Source organism: Choloepus didactylus, chromosome 4 (genome assembly GCF_015220235.1).
Source record: "Choloepus didactylus isolate mChoDid1 chromosome 4, mChoDid1.pri, whole genome shotgun sequence".
NCBI lineage: Eukaryota > Metazoa > Chordata > Mammalia > Pilosa > Megalonychidae > Choloepus > Choloepus didactylus.
In genome coordinates, this window is record NC_051310.1 from 35528641 (window position 1) to 35548613 (window position 19973).

The 19973-nt window shown below is 52.0% G+C and overlaps 1 protein-coding gene across 1 annotated transcript in view; it reads left to right on the plus strand.

Annotated features, from left to right (window-relative positions):
• LTBP2 (latent transforming growth factor beta binding protein 2) overlaps positions 1-19973 on the plus strand; it is a 113583-nt gene that overhangs the window by 14650 nt on the left and 78960 nt on the right. Inside the window, exon 3 of the mRNA XM_037832298.1 lies at positions 8655-8919. Within this exon, the coding sequence (XP_037688226.1) occupies positions 8655-8919 (265 nt within the window). The remainder of the gene's footprint in view (positions 1-8654; positions 8920-19973) is intronic.

The following is a 19973-nucleotide window of genomic DNA, read 5'->3' on the forward strand; positions in this document are numbered from 1 at the left end:
ACCGGATAATTCTGTGCCAGGACTGCGATAAATCCTTTCATTATCCTTCCACCTGAGAAGGTGGGCATCTTGTTACCCTCCATCTTAGTTCCCTCCTGGATTCCTGACTGCTACTTCTCCTCTATCCAAGAACTAAATGTTGGGTTTCCTAGGAGTTAGTCCTGAGTCCTCTTCTTTTCTCACCACACTGCTCTGGAATGATCTAATGCATTCCCATGGATGTAAACACCATCTCTGGGCTGATGATGCCCAGATTTATGTGTGTGTATATATATATATATCCTCAGCCAGACCTCTCCTCCAACCTCCAGACTCATACATCCCACTGCCTACTCAACATCCACACTTGATGCCTCCCAGACATCCCAACTCCAACTTATCCAAACAAAACTCACGATCTCCCTCCCTCTAAGCCAACCCTCCCTCTAAGCCAGCCCTCCCATCCAGGTCTTCCCCTGTTAAATGGCACCACCATCTAACTGACTGCTAGAGCCAGGCCCCTGGGGCTGTCCAGGACCCCCTTCCTCTGGCTCAGCCCTATATCCACTCCATCACTAAGCCGTGTTTGCTGTACATCCTAAACCTCTTATGAACCTATTTGCTGCTTTCTGCTTTCCCTGCTACCTCTCCAGTCCAGAGCACTGTGCTGGCTTTCCTGGGTGACTATAGCATCCTGCTGACCCTCTCCCTCTGCCACCATGCCCAGAGGTCTTTCTCTGTATTAGATCCTGACACATCCCCACCTAAAACCCTTCTGGGCTGAGGAACGTGGCTGGCTCCCAGCTCTCAGCCCCTGGCTTGTTGAATCCAGCCTCAGTTCCTGGAATGTGCTGCCTCTGGGCTGTTGCACATGCTGCCTTCTGTGTTTGTTTTCCCTCATCTCTTTATGTGGCTGGCTCCTTGTCATCTTTCCAGTTTCCATTTCAGCACCCCCTCCTCAAAAGGGCTGCCCCAAAGCTGTCCCCTACCAGCCTTGTTATTCTGGCTCTCAGCGCCTTGATGTTTCTCCTCCTGTAGCTTATATCACAATTTCTGTTCTTCTATTTGTTTACTTGTTTAGTGATGGTCTCTCTAATTAGGAAGATCCCATAAGGAAATAGACTGTGTCTGTTGAATTTACCATCCTAGGCAATTAGTAAATACTGAATACATGGCCATTTTCTAGCTAAGACCCGGATGCTCAGGGAAGTTAAGAAACTTGCCGAAGATAACAGAGTTAGAAGTCAAACGTAGATCTCTTTGCCTGCAATGCTGCATACTTCTCAGTGATCCATCCTGGCTTTGGCTGGGTTGTAAGTGGAATGGTGTGCTCCTTCCCTCCTGACCCTGCCAGGTCCTGGACATGGAGCTGGTGCTGCTGCAGAAGGGATTCCATGGCTTCATGTCAGCCATGGAAGCACCTTTCATGCCCTTGGAGCTGCTCCCCAAAAAGGCCCAGGCCCCAGGCTTGTCCCTGATGGTGGAAGGCCCGGGACCCCATTCCATCTTTCTCTCATCTCCAGAGGCACCTTTGGCACTGGAGCCTCCAAAGCCCTTCCTCCTCCAGAGAAGGCCCTCAAGCTCTGGGGATGGACAGGTGACTCTTCTGCTTTGGGGAAGGAGCTGGAGATAAACCCAGGCCTCAGCCCTGGGCCAGGAGCTGCACCCAGAGTTCTCCTTCCTCGTTCCCGATGGAGCTGGTGGGAATCGGGGCTGCTCGCTGCCCCAGCCCCCGGCCCCCAACTGGCCCAGCATTGCAGCATTTGTTAATGCAATTAGCAGGGTGCTCCACACTGAGGGGCTGGGGGCCAAGGTCTGACTCACACCTCCCCTTCCTCCCCTTCGGCCGCCAAACGGTAGAGGGCCGCTCGGCCTGCCAGACGGCGTCTGCAGAGAGCGCGCCAGGGCCAAGAACAGCATCTTTCTCTCATTAGAGGCTTTAATGTGAACACAACTGCTATTTTGGAGCTGGGCACTTGTCCGGGCCCCTGAGCCGAGTGCTGTTTCCAGCCGTCCCAAGCCGCGGCCCCGGCACAGCTGTGGTGGGAACTGGGTGAGTCCCTGAGGCCTTGGCTTGGCCCCTGAAGTCGGGACTGGGGGACACAGACCCCTGGGCAGAGTTTGGGTATAGAGAGGATGAGCCCCAGGGGATCTCAGACATCAGGGTCCCTTTTCTGTGGAAACTAAAGATTAAAGCTGTGGAGAAACAGCTCAGGGCCCCCCCAGGTGTACCTCCTCGTGAGTGAACTCCAGGGGCAATTGAGGCATCTGTGAGGTCTAAGGTGGGGTGCCCAGAGAAGGGCTGAGGTGAATATTGTCGGGGGGGTAGGAAACTGTCCTGTCTGCAAAGGCCTCTGTGTGTGGAAGGGCACATCGCCCCGGCAGTGGGGGAAGAGGGGACAGGTAGGAATCCGGTAGCTCAGTGGGTAGGTTCTTAGTGTTCCATTGACATGGATTTTAGGAAAGTTGGAGGTTTAATCTGGGGAGCAGCTGAGCTTCAGGTGTGGGGTGCTGGGTCCTGAGTCTGGAGTTGAGGTTCATCTCCCAGATAACAGGGTGTGGTGCTGAAAGCCTTGGAGAGGAGGGCAGTGGCTCAGGGGGCCCACCCTGAAGTTGGTATCTCATCGAATGGGTCACATATGGAGGAAGGTGTTTGTGGGGCCCAGGTGAGAGAGCTGATGACAAACGTGCTGCCTGAGGATGGGGTGGGTGGGGGCAGGGGGGGGCTAGCCATATTTAATATCTGGAAAGCAGCCCTGTACCACAGTCCTTCGTTATCTATCTCTCTAACCGTGGCCTGCGTCAACGCTGCCTTTCCCTGGACAAAGGGTCACGGCAAGAAGTTCAAGCGCCATCTTGCCTCTGCCCTTCAGAGGATAGTGGTTTTATAAAGCTTTCTGTGGTGATAGAAATGTTCTATATCTGCACTCTCCAAGCCATGTGTGGCTATTGAGCACTTGAAATAGGGCAAGTACAACTGAGGGAATGGATTTTTTATTTCATTTAATTTGAATCAATTTAAATGTCAATAGCCACATGCAGCTCATGGTTACTGTGTAGGATGGCGCAGCTTTAGAGAGTACAAAGTGCTTCTACATCCATGAGCTTCATTAGGTTGACAACTCTCCAAGGCAGGAATATCAGCCCCATTTTATGGATGGGTCAACTGAGGCACTGGTTTGATGTTTCATTGAGATGAGGCATGCCCAAAGCCACACAGCTGGGATGCAGCTGAGGCGGGGTCAAACCAAATCTTTCTGAGCCCTGACCCTGTGTTCTTTCTGCTACCAAGTAGCTGATCCCCAGAGACTCTGAGCAGATGGTGGGAGCAGCCCCCGCAGTCAGAACTTATTTCCGGAATCTCCCCCAGGCCTGCCCATTCCGAGTTTGGTCTCCTCCCAAAGGTAGGGGTTTTGTGTGGAAAATCTGAACAGACTTCTAATCGACTGCTTTGGAGCAGAGTGAAGGTAGAAGGGGCACAGCCAGGAAGGTGGGAGCTGGGGGAACAAGACCTTATGTTTCTTGCTTTCAAAGCAATTTTAGGAGTTTTCTTTTTATTTCCCCCCTCCTTTTGGCATCCTGCTAACTCCACAGTGCTGACCTCCCAAAGCTGAAACATTCCACATGTCCACTCCTCAGTGAGGCCCTGGAAGTGATGGAAAATAAAGGGCTCAGAAAGAGCCCAAAATATGAAAGCCTAAATTCCGGCACAGGGAGGCCACTGGACAACATGGCCTTTCAATGTCCGAGGGTCTGTCCTCCACAAGGAGGGTTGGGGTGCATTCTTTCTAGTGAGGAGCAATTTCTGATGGCTGAACGTGGAGTTGGGTGCCATGCTTGATAACCCTCTGCCGATAATCAATCAACCAAGATCCGTTACATCCACACACCCCACACCAGCTTGATTCCTCCAATACAAGGCGTGATCTCTGCTCCTGAGGAGAAATGGGAGAAGGGAGCCTTTGCAAAACGTGAAGACCTGCTGGCCGCCATGGTTGGGGTTTTCTCTAAAATGCCCACAGTGCCCCATGGCCCTGCCTCTCCAGCACCCTCTGCATTTCCTTTTTGCTTTATGCGACAAGTCCCTGTCACTCGTGTTTCTGAGATGGCCGATTTCTTTTTGACACTTCTGTTTTGAAATCTGTGCTCACTTGACATGGGAATGTTTTCTCATCTCCTCTACACCCTCCAACAGGGTCCCAAATTTTTGGATTTTCTGTGCCAATAAAATATCTAAAAATATCCTTAGGTATCAATGTATGTAGTCAGCTTTTCATTTTGGAGGTTAGGAAGAAACAAAAACAAAACTACCATTTGCCATCACCTTTAATTCAAAAAGAACATTTTAACACCAAAAACATTGGAAAGACATTATCCTAGAATGAAAACAGTCCTTTGAATGGGGAAAAAAATAATGTCACAAAAATTCAGAAAAATGTATTTATTTTCCTCATTTTATGGCAGACTAGTTTAAACCACCATAAAAATGTTCCCTTTCACAGACAGGCATTTGGAACCACCATAGGGGACCGTTTGGGAGTATTTATTGGGGGAGTGGAGAGAGGCATGTATGCTCCATTCCAATAATGCATATGGCCACAGGCTGGGCCCAGAACAAAAAACGTGTAAACAAACGCTTTGGCGAGGAAATCAGGTAGTCACCAGTGTCTTGCTGAGACTTGTGAAAACGACACCGGGGAGGATACAAGTGAAAAAGGCATTAAACAGTGAGCTGGTGAGGGCTGGTTCAAAACCTTTGGAAACATGAAACTTGTCTGAGGATCTGCCTCAACAGATCAGGCCTCTGTGGAAAGATTTCTGAGTGGTTATCTTCCCAAAATCGGGCTGGTTTGGAAATGGATGACATTTAGAGCTTTTATTTACCATGCCATTATATACATACATAAAATGCCATTTTAACAGTGTTGCCCCAGCTGCCCATTTCCCAAGGGTCATTCATTGTACCAACCGAAGTTTGCCAACTGGGTCCCTCATTGAGGACTCAGCTCCCTGCCCGGCAAGGGGCTTCCATGGTTGGGAGAACATGCCACTGGGCAGAGCTTCCTCCGTGCAGGGACCAGTGATGTTTGTCTTTGTACCCAAGCACCGAAGAAAGTGTTCAATAAATGTTTGTGGAATGTATTAGCAAACAAGACAGGACTGGAGTCACAATGAGTCATGATGAGGCACTGGGACTCAGCCTGTGGGAGCTGGATTTAGGGTCTGGGTTTCTAGAGAGTGAAAGATCTTATGTTGAAGTCAAGGATGGACCGTCCTTGAGGCTTAGGAAGGAGGGATCAAAGCTAAACTGTTTTCCAAAGGCCACCGTATGGGCAAGGACCACCCACTCACATAGGGAGATTGCAAAAGGCTGCAGGATCTCTCCCCTCACTCATGCCAGGCTTGGGTTCGAGAACCTCAGAGTAATGCAGCATTCACGATCCACTCAGAAAACTGCTCCGGCCTTCTCTTTCTACTCCTTCCTCTGTTTCAAAAAAACAAAACAAAACAAAAAAGAAAAAAAGAAAAAACAAACAAACAAACAAACAAACAAAAAAAAACCCATCTCTGGCCAAGACCTGTCCTGGGTACATCTGCTTTCAGCTGTGTTCTCTGGCTGTGATTTGGCTGTGTGGCCACATTTCTTGCAGTGGTGACAGAGTCCTGTGGGTGGGTCAGGTGGGGTCTAAGTTGTCTTTGGCAGATGGAGTGCCAGCCAGGCTATCGGCCAAGTCCTGCCATGGTTGCAGGTTGTGTTTCAGGACGTACTCTAGGTTTCCTTCCCCAGAGGCCCTGAGGAAAATGCTCTGGACTTGGGATCCAGCTAGTGGTTGGGATCCTGGAGTGGGTCTTGTCATTTCTCTACTCTCACCACTCTCCATCCCTGATGAGGTAGACTGGCCTTGGCGGCCTGAAGTGGGCACAATGCCTACTCTACTCAGCATCACCTCCTCCTGGAAGCCTTCCCTGACTCTCCCTACTCCCTGCCTCAGCTGGGTTAGAGGCTTCTGCCAACACAGTGGTGAGTGCTTCTGTGTCAGATACCGTGCTTCTTAATAGGGGTAACTTCTTTTTTGCGAGCCTCATACCTAGTTCATTGAATAATTGTATGAGCTGTTAAATATCCTCCATGATCATCTAAAATTACTGTATGAAATTCAGAGAAGGATGGGGTCCTGGGGTCTCCACCATAGGGCCAACCTGGGCTTGCAGCTTCCCAGGGCAGGTCTCCTAAGGGCTGATTGGTGGCTGACTTGAGGCCTTCAGGTCCCTTTTGTTTCATCATCAGCTCCAGGCTGAGTCTCCGGGATGGTAAGGAGGAAACATCCCAACCCAGCCTTAGCCCAGCCCCTGGAGGTTCAGCAGGATGGAGAGGGTCTGGGCTTTTCCATCTACCAGACCTGTGTTTGAATCCTAGCCCCACCATTGACTAGCTGGGTGACCTCAAGCAAGTCTCTTAACTTCTCTGAGCTTTGGAGGCATTATCTGTAAAGCGGGAGACATAGTGACACCTGCCACATAGGACTGTTGTGAGGATGAAATGAGACTGTGTGTGCGAGCACAGTGCCTGGCGAGTCTAAGCACTCACTGAACAGTGGCTGCCATAATAATAATAATAATTCTTATATCACAATTAAGCACCACCCTAGGAGGTGTAAGGGATGATTACTACATTTTGAGGGGCTGATCATAACAGATGGGGAATTGAGACACACGTCAAAAGCCTGTTGCACTAACGGGCACACAGGGCAGGCCCACTGGGTGGTGTATACAGTAAGTGCTATTTCTAGTTGTTCAGAGGAGGGAGCAGTCACTGAGAGGTGGGTCATCAGGGATGGGGAGGTGGGCCTGGAGGGAACAGTAGGACTTAGATGAGTATGGAGAGGAGTAGGGACAGGGTTCCAGGAAGGGGGCACAGCACAGGCAAAGGCAGAGAGAAAAGGAAACAGAGCTCTCTGGGAGCTGTCGACAGCAGGCCAGTTGGGTGGAGCAGGTTTACTTGGAGGAATTGTTAGAGAAGGATCAGACTGAGAAAGTTCTGCATTGCTGATCTGTGGACTTGAACCCTAAAGCCCTGGGGGCCATTGAAGGTTTCTGAGGGGAAGGGGCCTGTACCAGGTGGAATTTGGGGGAACTTATCCAGACCGGGTCCTAGATTTGGATTCTAGGCCTAATCTCAGAAAGGAGAGTTCAGTTCACAAAATCCCAGGACCCTGGTCTAGGAACTGGTATCTGGTGGTTTTGTCACTGCACTTAGGATAAACTCCGGACTCCTCACTGAGGCTGCCGAGGGTCTGTTTATCCTGCCTCCTGCTTCCCTCGCTGACCATGCAATATGCATCCCGTCCTCACCAGCTGCCAGCCTTCTTGGATTTCTTGAACTTCCTCAAACATGCCAGGTTTCTCCAGGGTCCAGAGCTTTGCACTTGCTTCTCCATCTGCCTGGAAAACTCTTCCTCATCGTTGCCCATCTGCCTCCTTTGCATACTCACGTCTCACCCTTCAGAGAGGATGCCCTGACCACCTTCTTGGCACAGCCCTTTGCATGATCTGCTTTAATTGTGTTCACAGCTCTTGGTACTGACTGCAACTACATTATGCTACTGTTTAGTTGTCGCTTGTCAGTCTCTCCCACTTGACTGCAAGCTCCATGTGGGCAAGGACTTTGCCCCCAGTGCCTAGCACACAGTAGAGGTTCAATAAATGCTTGTTGAATGAATGAGTGACGGATGAGACGTTTGGGGTTAGAGGGTCCAGTAAGAGTCAGACCACACTTTCCTTCATTCACACCTGTCCCCCACATGAAGTCATGGGGAAAGGTGGGGAAGGGCCTTGCAACCCAACGTGGGACCCTGCGTGTGGCTCTAGCTTGGTCACTGATGACTGGATGTGACCCCAGATTTTGGAAGAAGCTGAAGGGCAGCAAAGAGAGAAGTCATGGCCCTTAAGACTGGAAGCTGCTGCAGAGTTAGGGACAAGTTCCAGGCTGGACCCAGGATAGGGGAGCATCCTGGTTAGGAGTTCCACCACTTGCTCAGGGGTGGGAGCTGGAGAGCAGATGCTCTCTCTGACTCAGGTCAGGCGAGGAGAGACTGCCCTGCTGAAGATGCCTTCCAGAGACCCCTAGAGCTCCCCCAGCACTCTCAGCCACTCCTCACATGATTCACAGCTCACGACTGAGAGAAGACACCCAACCAATCAAACCCCCTGGCTTTCAGGCCAACGCTTAACCCTTTCCCATAAAATAGACTGCTTTTCTTCCTTCATCCCTTCACTCATTCACTCATTCAATATTTATTCAGCATAGACTGTGCAACAGTGTCAGTGTCTGTTCTATGTTCTGGGGCTGCAGGAGGGAACAAAACACAGCCTCTGCCCTCATGGAGCTCCCAGTCTGGTAGGAGAGATAGATGACAAGCCAGGGAACATTTAAGTATATAATACAACGTCAGGCACAGAACTTCCCCCTCAGGGTGTCCTGCCAGAAGTGTGGTTGTCCAAAGATCAAAGACAAATCTCCCCCTGGTGGCCTGGGAGTGAGGGAAAGTGGGAAATGGGCCAAGGGAGCCTTCCTGCTTGATTGGGGAGGCCAAGCACCACTCACACTCTCCACGGACCCTGAGAGGAGGGTCCTGGGGCAGCCCCCACCCTCACCCCCCTCCCTGTCTCTGCAGCCGTGTGCCAGCCTCCGTGCCAGAACAGGGGCTCCTGCAGCCGGCCCCAGCTCTGCGTCTGCCGCTCCGGCTTCCGTGGAGCCCGCTGCGAGGAGGTCATTCCTGAGGAGGAATTCGACCCCCAGAACTCCAGGCCGGTACCCCGACGCTCAGCCCAAGTTTCACCCAACCTGCGCAGGAGCAGCGCGCCCAGAGAAGGTGCTGTGGCTGGAACACGGCCACTGGCCCCACAGCTGCCACCGGCCACACAGCTGCCACTGCCCAGGTAAGACCCCCTCCTCTGCGAGACCTCTGGGTCCTGGGGGTGAATTCCTCTCTGCAGGAGCTTCTTCCTCAGGGCCACGAATCCCTCTGGCATTTGGAGAAGATCTTGGAGGAGCCAGCTGGAGCTGCCCTTCCTTCCCCCTCCTCTGCCCTCCTCCCCTGTCCCTACCCCTGCCACAGGTGTGTACAGGAGGTACTGAGGTTGGCACAGGCTTTGCCAGGCTGGATGGGAGGAGAAGTCTTGACCCTTGAGGGCATGGAAAAAGGCTGCGGAGGGTGTATCTCTGGGACCGGGATCTCTTGTTTCCAGTCCTGGTTTTGCCACTTCCTAGGTGGGTGAACTTGGGCAAATTACTTACCTCTCTATGCCTTTAGTCCCTCATCAGTAAGGCAGGGACGATGATAACACCTACTTCATAGGTTTAGATTAGCTGATAAAACCTATAAGAAAAGTACTTAGAGCAGTGCCTGGAGCATAGTAAGCTCTTTATAAATGTCACTTATCATCATTATTAGCTTGTGTTCTCTGTGATGTGGGGAGGCTTCCTTTGTCAGACAAAGCCCCTTCAGTTCACTCACCACCCAGCTGCAACCTCTCTCCTTGGAGGGGAAGAGAAGGCGGGTGTGGGGAAAGGGGTAGAATAAAAAGTGTGCGAGAGGAGTATTTGTGGGCAGCCGGCCCTGGCCTGCTTACCAGCCAATCTAACTAGACTTTTTCTAGCTCAGAACAGGAAATCTGAACTTTGTAAAGGGGGCCATTTCTAGTGGCTGTGTTTTCCTTTTGGTTTTTCCATTCATTTCCTACCTAAGACATTCTTTTAGAATACTGCAATCTTGTCTTGCTGAACTAAGGGGAAAAGGATTTGCCTTCTTGGGGGTCTGGAGAACCAGGGAGAGGAGGGATCTGGAGGTCAGATGTCCAGCAGAAAAGCTCAGCAGAGACCGGCTGAGTCGGGGGTAGATAAAGAGAAGGGGATTGAGGTTGTCCAGCTCCTCTGAAAGGGGGTGGGGCCAGGCCGACCAGGGTCTGGGTAAGGCCTTGCCCTTTCTGAGGGCAGCCAGGAGCCAAAAGCTCTGAAGGATGGACTCACGTCAAGGTCTAGGGAGCTCCGAGGTCAAAGCCAGAAGAGCCAAACTCTGTGACCAAGGCCCGGTCTACTGAGGCAGAAAATAAGGGCAGAGCCAAGGGGTCAGCAGCCAAGTGGACAACATAGGGGGCAGGGCGAAGGGTCGGGATCGGCTGTGAGCCTACGGGCAGGGCCTGAGCTGCAGGTCTGAGGTGGGTCTGCCTGGTGAGAAGGCACTTAGAGGAGCAGCTGGGGGGGCAGCTCAAGGTTCAGCTGAGGGCAAGGTGGGCGCAGGGTCCTTCCAGCTGGTTTTCCTGCTGCAAGCTCTCCTTTGACTTATGAGATCCATTCATTTCGTTCATTTTATAATGGATTAATTGTGTGTGTGTGTTGGAGGGTGGTTGCTGGACAATTTGCTCCTCCCCTCGCACCCTTCAAGCAGAGGTATTTGGAATCCCCTACCCCATCTTCTCAGCCCTTCCAACGCCTCCCCATTCTTAAAGGCCCAATCCCACCTCCTGAAAGCCCTCCCTGATCACTTTGCCCCAGCTATCTGACCCCTGCAGCCCTTACCACCTGCAGCGCGCACTAGGCGCAGTTGTGTGGGTCTGCATCTTGCATCTGCAGTCACACTCAGTGTAGCCTGCGCCCTTGCAGGCAGGGACTCTGTCTTATACTCCTGATTTCCCCACAGCTCCTCCCACAGTTCCCAGCTTATAGAAAGTGCTCAGTGTATTTGCTATCTGACACGTGGTCCAAACTGAAGAGTTAGCCTAGAAAAAGGGACGGCTTGCATTGAGTCCCCACCCCATCCTGGGAGGTGAGGCTCCCCTGCCAAGTCCCACAATGCTCTGTGCCTCCCCAGAAACGCACTATGCACCGTTGGTATGGCCCCTGCATTTGTCATCTGTCTCCCCCACTGGACTAGGAACTGCCTGAGATTGGGAACTGTGCCCTTCTTGTTAATTAATCTATCTTTGGTACCTAACATAGGGCCCGGCACATAGTAGGTGCTCAGTCAACGTATGTTAAATGAATAAATAAATGAGACTAGATTTTGGGGAGAGAAGGAGGAGGAGGATGTGAGGGGAGGACAGAAGAGAGGGATGTGAAGGTTTCACGTGGTGCAAGAGGCAGTGGAGGGTGCATGCCCTGGGCGAGGTCTTGAACCCACAGTGGGCTGTCATCTTTGCATTTCTCAGGCTCCCTGGCCAGGGGCTACTGTGATGTTCTTAATGAGCCACAGCCTCCAGGCCAGCCCAGTCCCTCTCTGTCCTGGGGCCTCAATGCCATGAAACCTGGGAAAGTCCAAGCGGCCCTGCTGTTGGCCCAGCTGTGTTTTGCTTTAGGAGGCCAAATCCCACTTGCCTGGTGGTGTCAGACATTTCCTGTGAGCTTGGCCAGGTTTCCCAAGCAACTTCTGGTCTCTCTCCTGATAGCAACTTGGAAAGGCCCTTTGTGTCCAGATAGAGGGAGTGACATGACCCGGAGGGCAATCTAAGAGTGGGAGGGGAGAGTAAAATGTCCAGGGAGGAGAGACACTGCAGGGATTGGTGATGGCCAGAGGCCGCCTTCAGGAGAGCACTACACAGGCCAGGAGACTTGAGTCCAAGGAGGAAGGTGAGCAGGAGTGGCCAGGAGAGTCCCGAGCAATGGGCAGGATGCCCTACCGAGAGCAAGATGTGGACTGATGTTGTGCAGCTGCAGCCTGAGCTGAGTGCAGGGTCATGGAGCCTCCCTCCAAGCCCCCAGGCCCAGCCTTCTTTCCCAAACCTGGGCAGAGGGCCTGTCCCACCTGGGGAGCAACAGCCAGGCAGCTCTTGAGAGATGGGAAAGTAGTCAGGGAGGTGTCTTGGATTTGCTCCTTAGCCAGACCCGAGATCCTGAAGGCTGAGCTCTAGGGATACCCTAAGCAGGGAGGGTTACAAGAACCTGAGATCAGCAGACTTTGGAAAACAGTGGTTTTAACCAGCATGGCTTAAATGTCAATGGGCACGTGAATCACCTAGGATCTTGTGAACATGCATATTAGATAGGTCTGGGGTAGGGCCTCAGATTCTGCATCTTTAACATACTCCCAGCTGATGCTGATGCTGTGGGTCCACAGACCACACCTTGAGTAGTGAAGGATCGAGTCTGGCTTTGGATTCAGACAATCCTGAATTCCAATTCTGGATTTCCCACTTACCAGCTGTGTGACATTAGACAAGTGTTCTAACCTCTCTGAGCCAACAGTCTCCACCTGATAGGACTGCAGGGAGGATTAGATGAGATCATATGAATAGAGCACTTAGTGTGGGGCCTGACACTAGTAAGTGCTCAGTAAATGTTATCCCTCAGTGAGCTGTGCATGTGCAAAACCAGGATGCATGTGTGTGTGTGTGTGTGTGTGTGTGTGTTTGCATACAGACCTATTCTGGGGAGAAGTTGGAGCCCTGGATCTGGCCTTAGGGGAGATGTGAGTAGCAGATCCTGCTCCAGTAGTGGCTTTGACAGGCTTAGGACATTCCTCCGGGACCATTCTCACCAGCCCTACGGAAAGTAGTCAGGGAGGTATCTTGGCACCTCCTTTGGATTTGCTCCTTAGCCAGACCCGAGATCCTGAAGGCTGAGCTCTGGGGACACCCTAAGCAGGCTTGGTCAATACTTGGGCAACAAGGGGCCTGGAGGACAGTGCTGGGCACAGAGGTGTCTGGGAAGCTCTCAGCAGGCTGCTCCTCTAAGCCTTGGCTGTGGGGAGGGATTGCATGTGAGCTAGCGTGGCCTGTTAACACTGCTCCCCCCAAACCCCAGGGCAGGTCATGTTGGGGAGGCCTCTCTCCACCTTCCCCACACTGAGGTCCTGGGTCTGCCTTCTTTTTACCAGCCCGGCCTCTGCCTCTCCTTCTGGATCCTCCTCTCTGCACACACCCCACCTCTTTACTCACTGTATTTGTTTTCTATCACTGTTGTAGCAAATTACCACAAATTTGGCAGCTCAAAACAATGCAAATGTATTGTCTTACAGCTCTGGAGGTCTGAAGTCTGACATGGCTTTCACTGAGTTAAAATCAAGGCGTCAGAGGCTGTGCTCCTTTCTGGAGTTTTCAGGGGAGACCCTAAATCCTCGCTCATTCTTAGGTCATTAGCTGAATTCAGTTCCTTGCAGTGGTGGGACTGAGGTCACTATTGCTGGCTGTCACCTGCATGCTGCCCCTTAGTTTGTGGCCCCCTTCCTCCAGCCTCTGAGCCAGCAATGGCAGTGGCATCCTCACTCTGTGAACATCTTCTCTGCCTTGCTCTTCTGCTGCACCCCCCTTCCTGACTCTTCTGCTCCCCAACACCTCTAGGGACCCTCGTGATTACATCAGGCGCACAGGAATAATCCAGGATAATCTCCCTAATTTGAAGGTCATCTTAATGACATCAATTTCCTTTTGCCCTGTAATGTGACATATTCCAAAGTGTAACACCAGGAGCCAAAGGTCATGGGGGACCCACCACACCTGCCCACTGTAGCCCATCCCAGCTGGGATCCTCTTCCTGGAGTATAACAGCTCCCCCTGATCAAGGGCCTGCCACAAGGGAAGTCCTACATGGTCTGGTCCTCAAAACCTTTCTGACATCTCTGATGTCAACTCTCATCACTTGCTGCCCCTTCCACCCCACTCCTGCCGCACTGGCCTCAAACATGCTGGGACACTCCCACATAAGGCCTTTGTATTTGTCCCCCCCTACCCCCCCCACCCTCCATACACTCTTCCCAAGGCTCCCTTCCTCTCCCCTTAGGCCTTTCCTTCTCAGCAAAGTCCTCCGAGTTCACCAGATTTAAAGCTGTACCCATCCCCAAACCTCCCTATCCCCCTACCCAGCTATTTGTCTTCTATATTTTAGTTATTTATTTGATTTAATGTTTTTCTTACCCCAGTAAAATGTCAGGTCCAGGAAGACAGGGGTTTTTGTCTGTTTTCTTCACTGATCTATCTCCAGCACCTCAAATACGACTCAGCCCAAGGTCTTGAGTGAATATGAGCTGGGTGACTGGGCTTGGTCTGTACTCACATTATCTCCTTTACTTCTCACAACTCTGCAGCAGGTTCCCGAATGTTCAGTTCCATTGATGAGAGGTGAAGTAGCCGGTCTCCACTCCCACAGCCCGGCCCAGACCCCAGAGCCTGCACCAGCAGCCGCTCTACACTTTAGCCTTTGGCCCTAACGTAGCTCTTGCCCAAGGTCCCACCTTGAGCAGCGAGTGCCGGGGAACCTGTGGAACCTCTTCTTTGGAGCAGCCCCTTCCCAGCATCCACAGCAGGACTCTAGCCTTGTTCGCATGGGCGTTCTTCAGGCCCCCACCTCTCCACCCCGGGCCCTCTTGGCGCTTCCTGACATGCTCCTGCTGAGAGTGAGCCCACAGGTTTCCCGTGGGGGTGCAGCCTCCCTTCCACCCCCAGCCTCCTGGGGGCTATGGGGACTCTGCCTCCCAGCGGGTGGTCTCTACGAGTCTCTCAGCAGATCTCTGCAGCAGGAGCCACTGCTAGGGAGACCCAGGCATCCCTTCCCGGGGGGACAAAGGGTGTGGGGAAAGCAGCCCAGAATGGCGAGGGACTTTCCCAGAATGGTGACGCTGATTCAGAACTTGGTACCAGGGGAGAAGAAAGCTGGGAACAGATGCCCCACACAGTCAGTCAGTTTGGTAACTTGGAAATCATGCTCACTTCCCCCAATACCAGCCACCAAGTGGTCTGGGGGTGGGGGTGGGGGTCAGGAAGAATATAAGACAAGACTTGCTGCAGGGCTGCTGTGGACAAGACTCCCAAGATTATGAACCTAGATTCAGGCTTGGCTGGCAGGAGGGAGGCCCCGTGGCGTTGGTATAGGGGAAGTGCAGACTGGTCCCTGGCTCGGGGCAGTGCTGGGGCACCTGCCCAGTGGAGGAAGCGACAGTGAGGGGGATGCCAGGAGGCAGCTCTAGTGTGTGTGTGTTGGGGTGGGGGTGGGGTTGCTGGGCTTTAGTGTCAGCAGAAGGAAACCCTGGTGCCCTCATGAACTAGTTATATGAATCTCTTTTCCTCACTGGAACTTGGTCTTGGACTCTGAAGTGGGAAGACGAATGCTCATCTCATAGGGTGGTTGGGAGAATTAATTGAAATCATGCATGTAAAGCAGTGGGCTTACCTACTATGTGGCACACAGTTGGTCCAATACATGCTAAACCTCTCGCCCTACCTGCCTGCTCCCCATGCCTGTGATAGATCAATGAGGGATACTCCCCACTTGCCAGGATGGGTTTTTCTCCACTCCACTGCCTAGGTTTATGGATGGGGAAACCGAGGCAGGGTGAAGGGAGGCAGTTGGCTGCCAGACTGACAGATCATTTTGGGGAATCCTAGGAACCTGAGAGATCCTGACTCCCAGGAGTCTGAAGACTTGCCCTGGCCCTCTGAGCCCAGCCCCTGCTCCAGCTGCCCTCCACCCACTCCTTCCCTCACTCTGGGCTTTGAGTGCCTTCTGCTTGCTCCTTGGGGCAACACGACTCCCTAGTTGTCCTCCCTCCTCCTTGTTCAAGCCCCTCCTCGGGGCCAAGATAAGTCTCTGATTCAACCAGGACATGCCAAGAGACCAGCTTGTGCTAGGAGACCTTGGAGAAGTCCCCTACCCTCCCAGAGACTCAGGTTCCACATTTTGTAAATTGGAGGAGTGGAGTGGACCATTTCTAAGGTCAAAAGCTAATGGTCCCAGATTCTGGCCTCCAGCCTGGCTATTTCCCGTCCCTGACAGTGAAATGTGCTTACGCTCCCCTTTGCCTCTTTCCAAGGTCATGACAAGGACATACGATGCCTTTCATCAGGGCAGACTTTAGCTGTTGCTGACACTCCGGCCTCCTTGGCGAGGCTGCAGGGGTTAAGCAGCCTGCATCTTTCATGCTGTGTCACCCCCTTTCTTGTGGCTGTTGAGTGGTGCCTCCCTGCGGGGTTGACTCACCCCTACAATCCTGGCTGAGTCAAGCTTTCCGGGGCACCCGGATGATAAGCGTCTGCCTCCTTCTCCCTTTCTCTATTTTTTTAAAAGGATTTAGTGGGGTTTTTTTTAACTTGTTTTTATAACTCTGAGTGTCAAGCATGCTCCCTGGGGTTTTCTGAAATTCCCCAATCCTTAGAACTTTAAAAAGATTATTTTTTAATAGACTTGGAATCAGGAGACCCAGTTTTGCTCCTAAGCTCTGTCGCTAACTAGCTTTGTAATCTTGGCAAATTCCTTAACTTCACTAAGCCTTAATGTCCCCATCTGTAAAATGGGAAGAGTAAGTATTACCCTTGATGGTGTGTGCAAAACACTGCTTTGTAAACTGTAATGTGCCTTGCAGAAGCTTGTTACTGTTGTTACTTAGCTGTCTTGCAATAGCGTGGGGTATTGGCTTGTGTGTTGTGTGTCGTGTGTCGTGTGTCGTGTGTGTGTGTGTGCGCGCACAGGGGTCACTTTCATGAAGAGGCCCCTCAACAAGGCGGTCCCTGACCATCTTATTTGATACTGTAAACCCCCTCATCTGGGTCATGTACAGCTTTCTAACATAGCATATAATTTTCTTATTTATTGTGTTTACTATTTATTGTCTGTTTCCACCCAGCTACAGTGTGAGCTCCTCAAGATCAAGTAATGTGTTTGTTCACTGATTATTTCGAGCTCTTAGCACTCAGGAAAGGCCCACTGAGCGAGCATCCTGGCAATGCTTCCTCTCTCATAGCCCAGAGCAAAGAAATGTGGTCTTTGGCCCATTCCCTTCCGAGCTGACACTCAGCCTATCCCTCCCAACAGGTGTGTATGTGCCCACCCTGTACCCCTCGACCTTGGGGAGCTGAACCAGGGCAATGAACCAGGGCAAGCCAAAGGGCAAGGCCTCTCTCCTGAGGGTGGCCAGAAGATAGCAAGAGCAAGGCTTAGCAGACCCTTAAGAGTTTGGTAAGGAAGCTGCAGCAGCTGTAAAGCGGTCTCCATGAACCCTTGGGGCTCGGAGTTTGGAAAAGGAAAGGCTCAGGGAGGAGCAGTCGGAGGGAGACACTCAGAGGCCTCCAGACAGACCAAATGAACAGGGTTTTATTTTCCTAAGTTTGAAGCTGCAGAAGCCCTGCTGCTGATTTTTGAGGAGAGTTGGAGGGGAGAAGAGACCTGTGTATCAGCCCAGAACTTTCTTCACCAGCCACCGCCCCCCTCCTGCTGCCTGCGGGGGTTTCTGGGAATGTAAACAGGTCGCGTGTAGGTTTGTAGGGAGCCCTTCTACACTAAGCCCCCTGCTGGCTCAGGCACACCCTGCCCCAACAGGGCCCACTTGGAGTGACCAGTCTGAAGCATTCCTTTCCAACCTGAGGGAGGAGGCCAGGTGGGCCATTCTGTGGTTGGACCTTTCAGCTGCTGGTCACAACACCAGGGACCATCCTTTGCATCATAATCTTGGTGACAACTACCCTGAGAGTTGTGCAGTGTACAACCTGTGCAGCTATACGTGATGACCCTGGGCCGGGCTTCATCCTAGAAGAGAGATGCCGCCCATTTCCTTCACAAAGCATGTCACTGCAAGTCAGAAGAGTTAGTCCTCTCCAGCCAGGACTGGCTGCTGAGATTCCTTCTTGGTTTCTCTGAAAGAGACGCAGCCTCTGAGGTTTGTAGACAGTTAACATACAAATACCCAAGAGCTGCAGAGCTCAGGGCCTGTCTGTGTGTCTGTGCTTTGAACTTGGGCCTAGTGGTCATGAGGAAGGTGGGGGCCAGTGTGCCTCTCCCATGCAGCACGGCCTGCAAGCCTCCTCCTTCTGCCATGCTCAGTTGGCCCAGTGCAGACACGTCTGAGTCAGTGCAGAAGCCGAGCTCAAGCCTGTGCGTGCTCAGAAGAGAATGGGGTACTGGGGCCTTCTACCATCTCTCCTGCTCCTACACAGGCTAACTCAGCAGGTTCAAGGGAAATGGTGTCTGCTTCCCACAACTTCCTCCCACCTTCCTCCCTTTCCTGTTTAAGCTTGAGGGTAGACATCTGGCCTGAGGCTCCCTGAAAGCTCTGATACAGGCTGAGTGACTCCCTTTTCTAGGATTCTTCCAAAGCTGTGCATAATCAGGGCCTCTCTCGGGTTGGTTCCAGGGGGAGCTTCCCTCGCAGCCCAGCCCCAGCCTTCTGCAGATCTCTGAGATGTGAGCTGTGCACCTCCTATCTGCCCACAGCCTTCAGTTCAGTGATAGCAAAAGCTACAATCTCCTTCCTCTTCTTCTCCTTCATCATCATCATCATCATCATCATCATCATCACCATTGTCATCAGCAGGACTGATTGCTCCCCTGCTGTGTTTCAGCTGTACGAGATGCTCTACCCTGCTCTACCCTGTTCCTTGGTCTCCTTGTCCTCCCCAAAAGGGGACGGGGGAAAGGGGATGTTGCACAGACATCTTTTGGTCAGTAGTGTTGAGTCCTTGAGTACAAGCCACTAGCGGGGTAGAAATCAGCACCCAAAAGCAGAGGGGCAGGGAAATTCCCCCAGGGCCAATCACAGCCCCGGTCCTAGCCCTGACGGTTGTCTGGAGTCAGGCTGAGGGGTCAATGTTGGGGTTCGGGATGGGCAGGACTAGGGTTGTGGTTAAACAATACGGTAGTGGTTAGGGTAAAATGAGAGGTTTAACTTTAATGTGGTGTTAGGGTGGGGTTTTAACCTTGGGGTTGTGGTTAGGCTTGGATTAAAGTTATGAAGTTATGCTAGAGTAGAATTTAGGACCGTGGTTTTTTTTTGGACTGCAGTGTGGTGGTTGTTTTCACCGGTGGTTGGGGAGTCTCTGTTGAGTAAGCAGGCCCGGCTGCGTGAAGCCCTTCACAAGCTCCACCTAATTTGGTTTGGGGGACAAGTGGCATAGTGGTAACTAGCATGAGCCGTGAGTCAGACAGAGCTCAGTTTCATCTGATTCTGTTGCTCACCAGATGTCTGATGTTGTGTGAGTTTTTTCACCTCCCGGAGTCTTGGGGTATATTGATGATAGTAATACTGCTTGTGTGGGGTAATGGTCAGAACAAAATCAAAGAAGGCGGTTGAAGTGCTGAGGCACGTAGTTAAGTGCTCAATACTCAATAGCCAATATTTTTTCTTATCAGTATCAGTCAGATTCCCAGCAGGAAATAGGTGTTACACTCCATGGGGACAGTTTAATAAAAGGTCTATTTACAAAGATATGGACAGGGTGAGAGGAAAACAACAAAGGATGGGGGAGTATCCCAGGAGCAACAACATGGGAAAGCCTTAACCCTTGAAGCCTAAAGGGGCAAGGTGCCAGTGGTGACTGGAACCCAGAGAGTAGCTATAGCTGTAGGAGACGGTTGTGGCCCCTAGGTAGAGGAACACAGCCACTGCCTACCTGCAGGGACCCGGAGGGACTGAGAGCCTAGGGACCTTGACTCATTGTCTTCCTGCCCTCTGACCTCTTGATGGGGTCCCCCATTGACAGAACCAGCCTGGGAGGCAGAGGTTGTAGGGACCCCGTTGATGCCTTCCGCGCTGGTCAGCTCCTGCAGCCCAGAGTGGGCTGGAGAGGGGTTGAGAGGGGTTGGCAGGGCCGAGAGGCAGAGCTCCAGCATGTTAGCCAGTCCTCACAGTGACCCTATCAGGAGGATATCCCATTGCCCCTGCTTCACCATGAGAAAACTCAGGTAAGGGCGACTCCAGCCCGACTTGCTCTCCCCTGGGGCCTGTGCTCTCAACCACTTTGCAAACCAGCAAAGTCCAGAACAGATTAGCACAGCGGACGCAGGAAGGGGCAAGTTTGGCTTGGGAGCTTCTAGGACCAGGTCAGTCAAGGCGTCTAGTGTCTTTTCAGAAAAACCCAGAGCCCATGTTCCCCTTGGGTGGGGAGTGGAGGGCAGGTTGGGCTCATTAAAACATTAATGTATGCAGTTTCCAGCATCTGCCTTAGAAGAAAAAAACAGTAACAACAAACATTTTAAGCCTGTAGCCATACTCATGGCATTTAACTGATTTAAATCC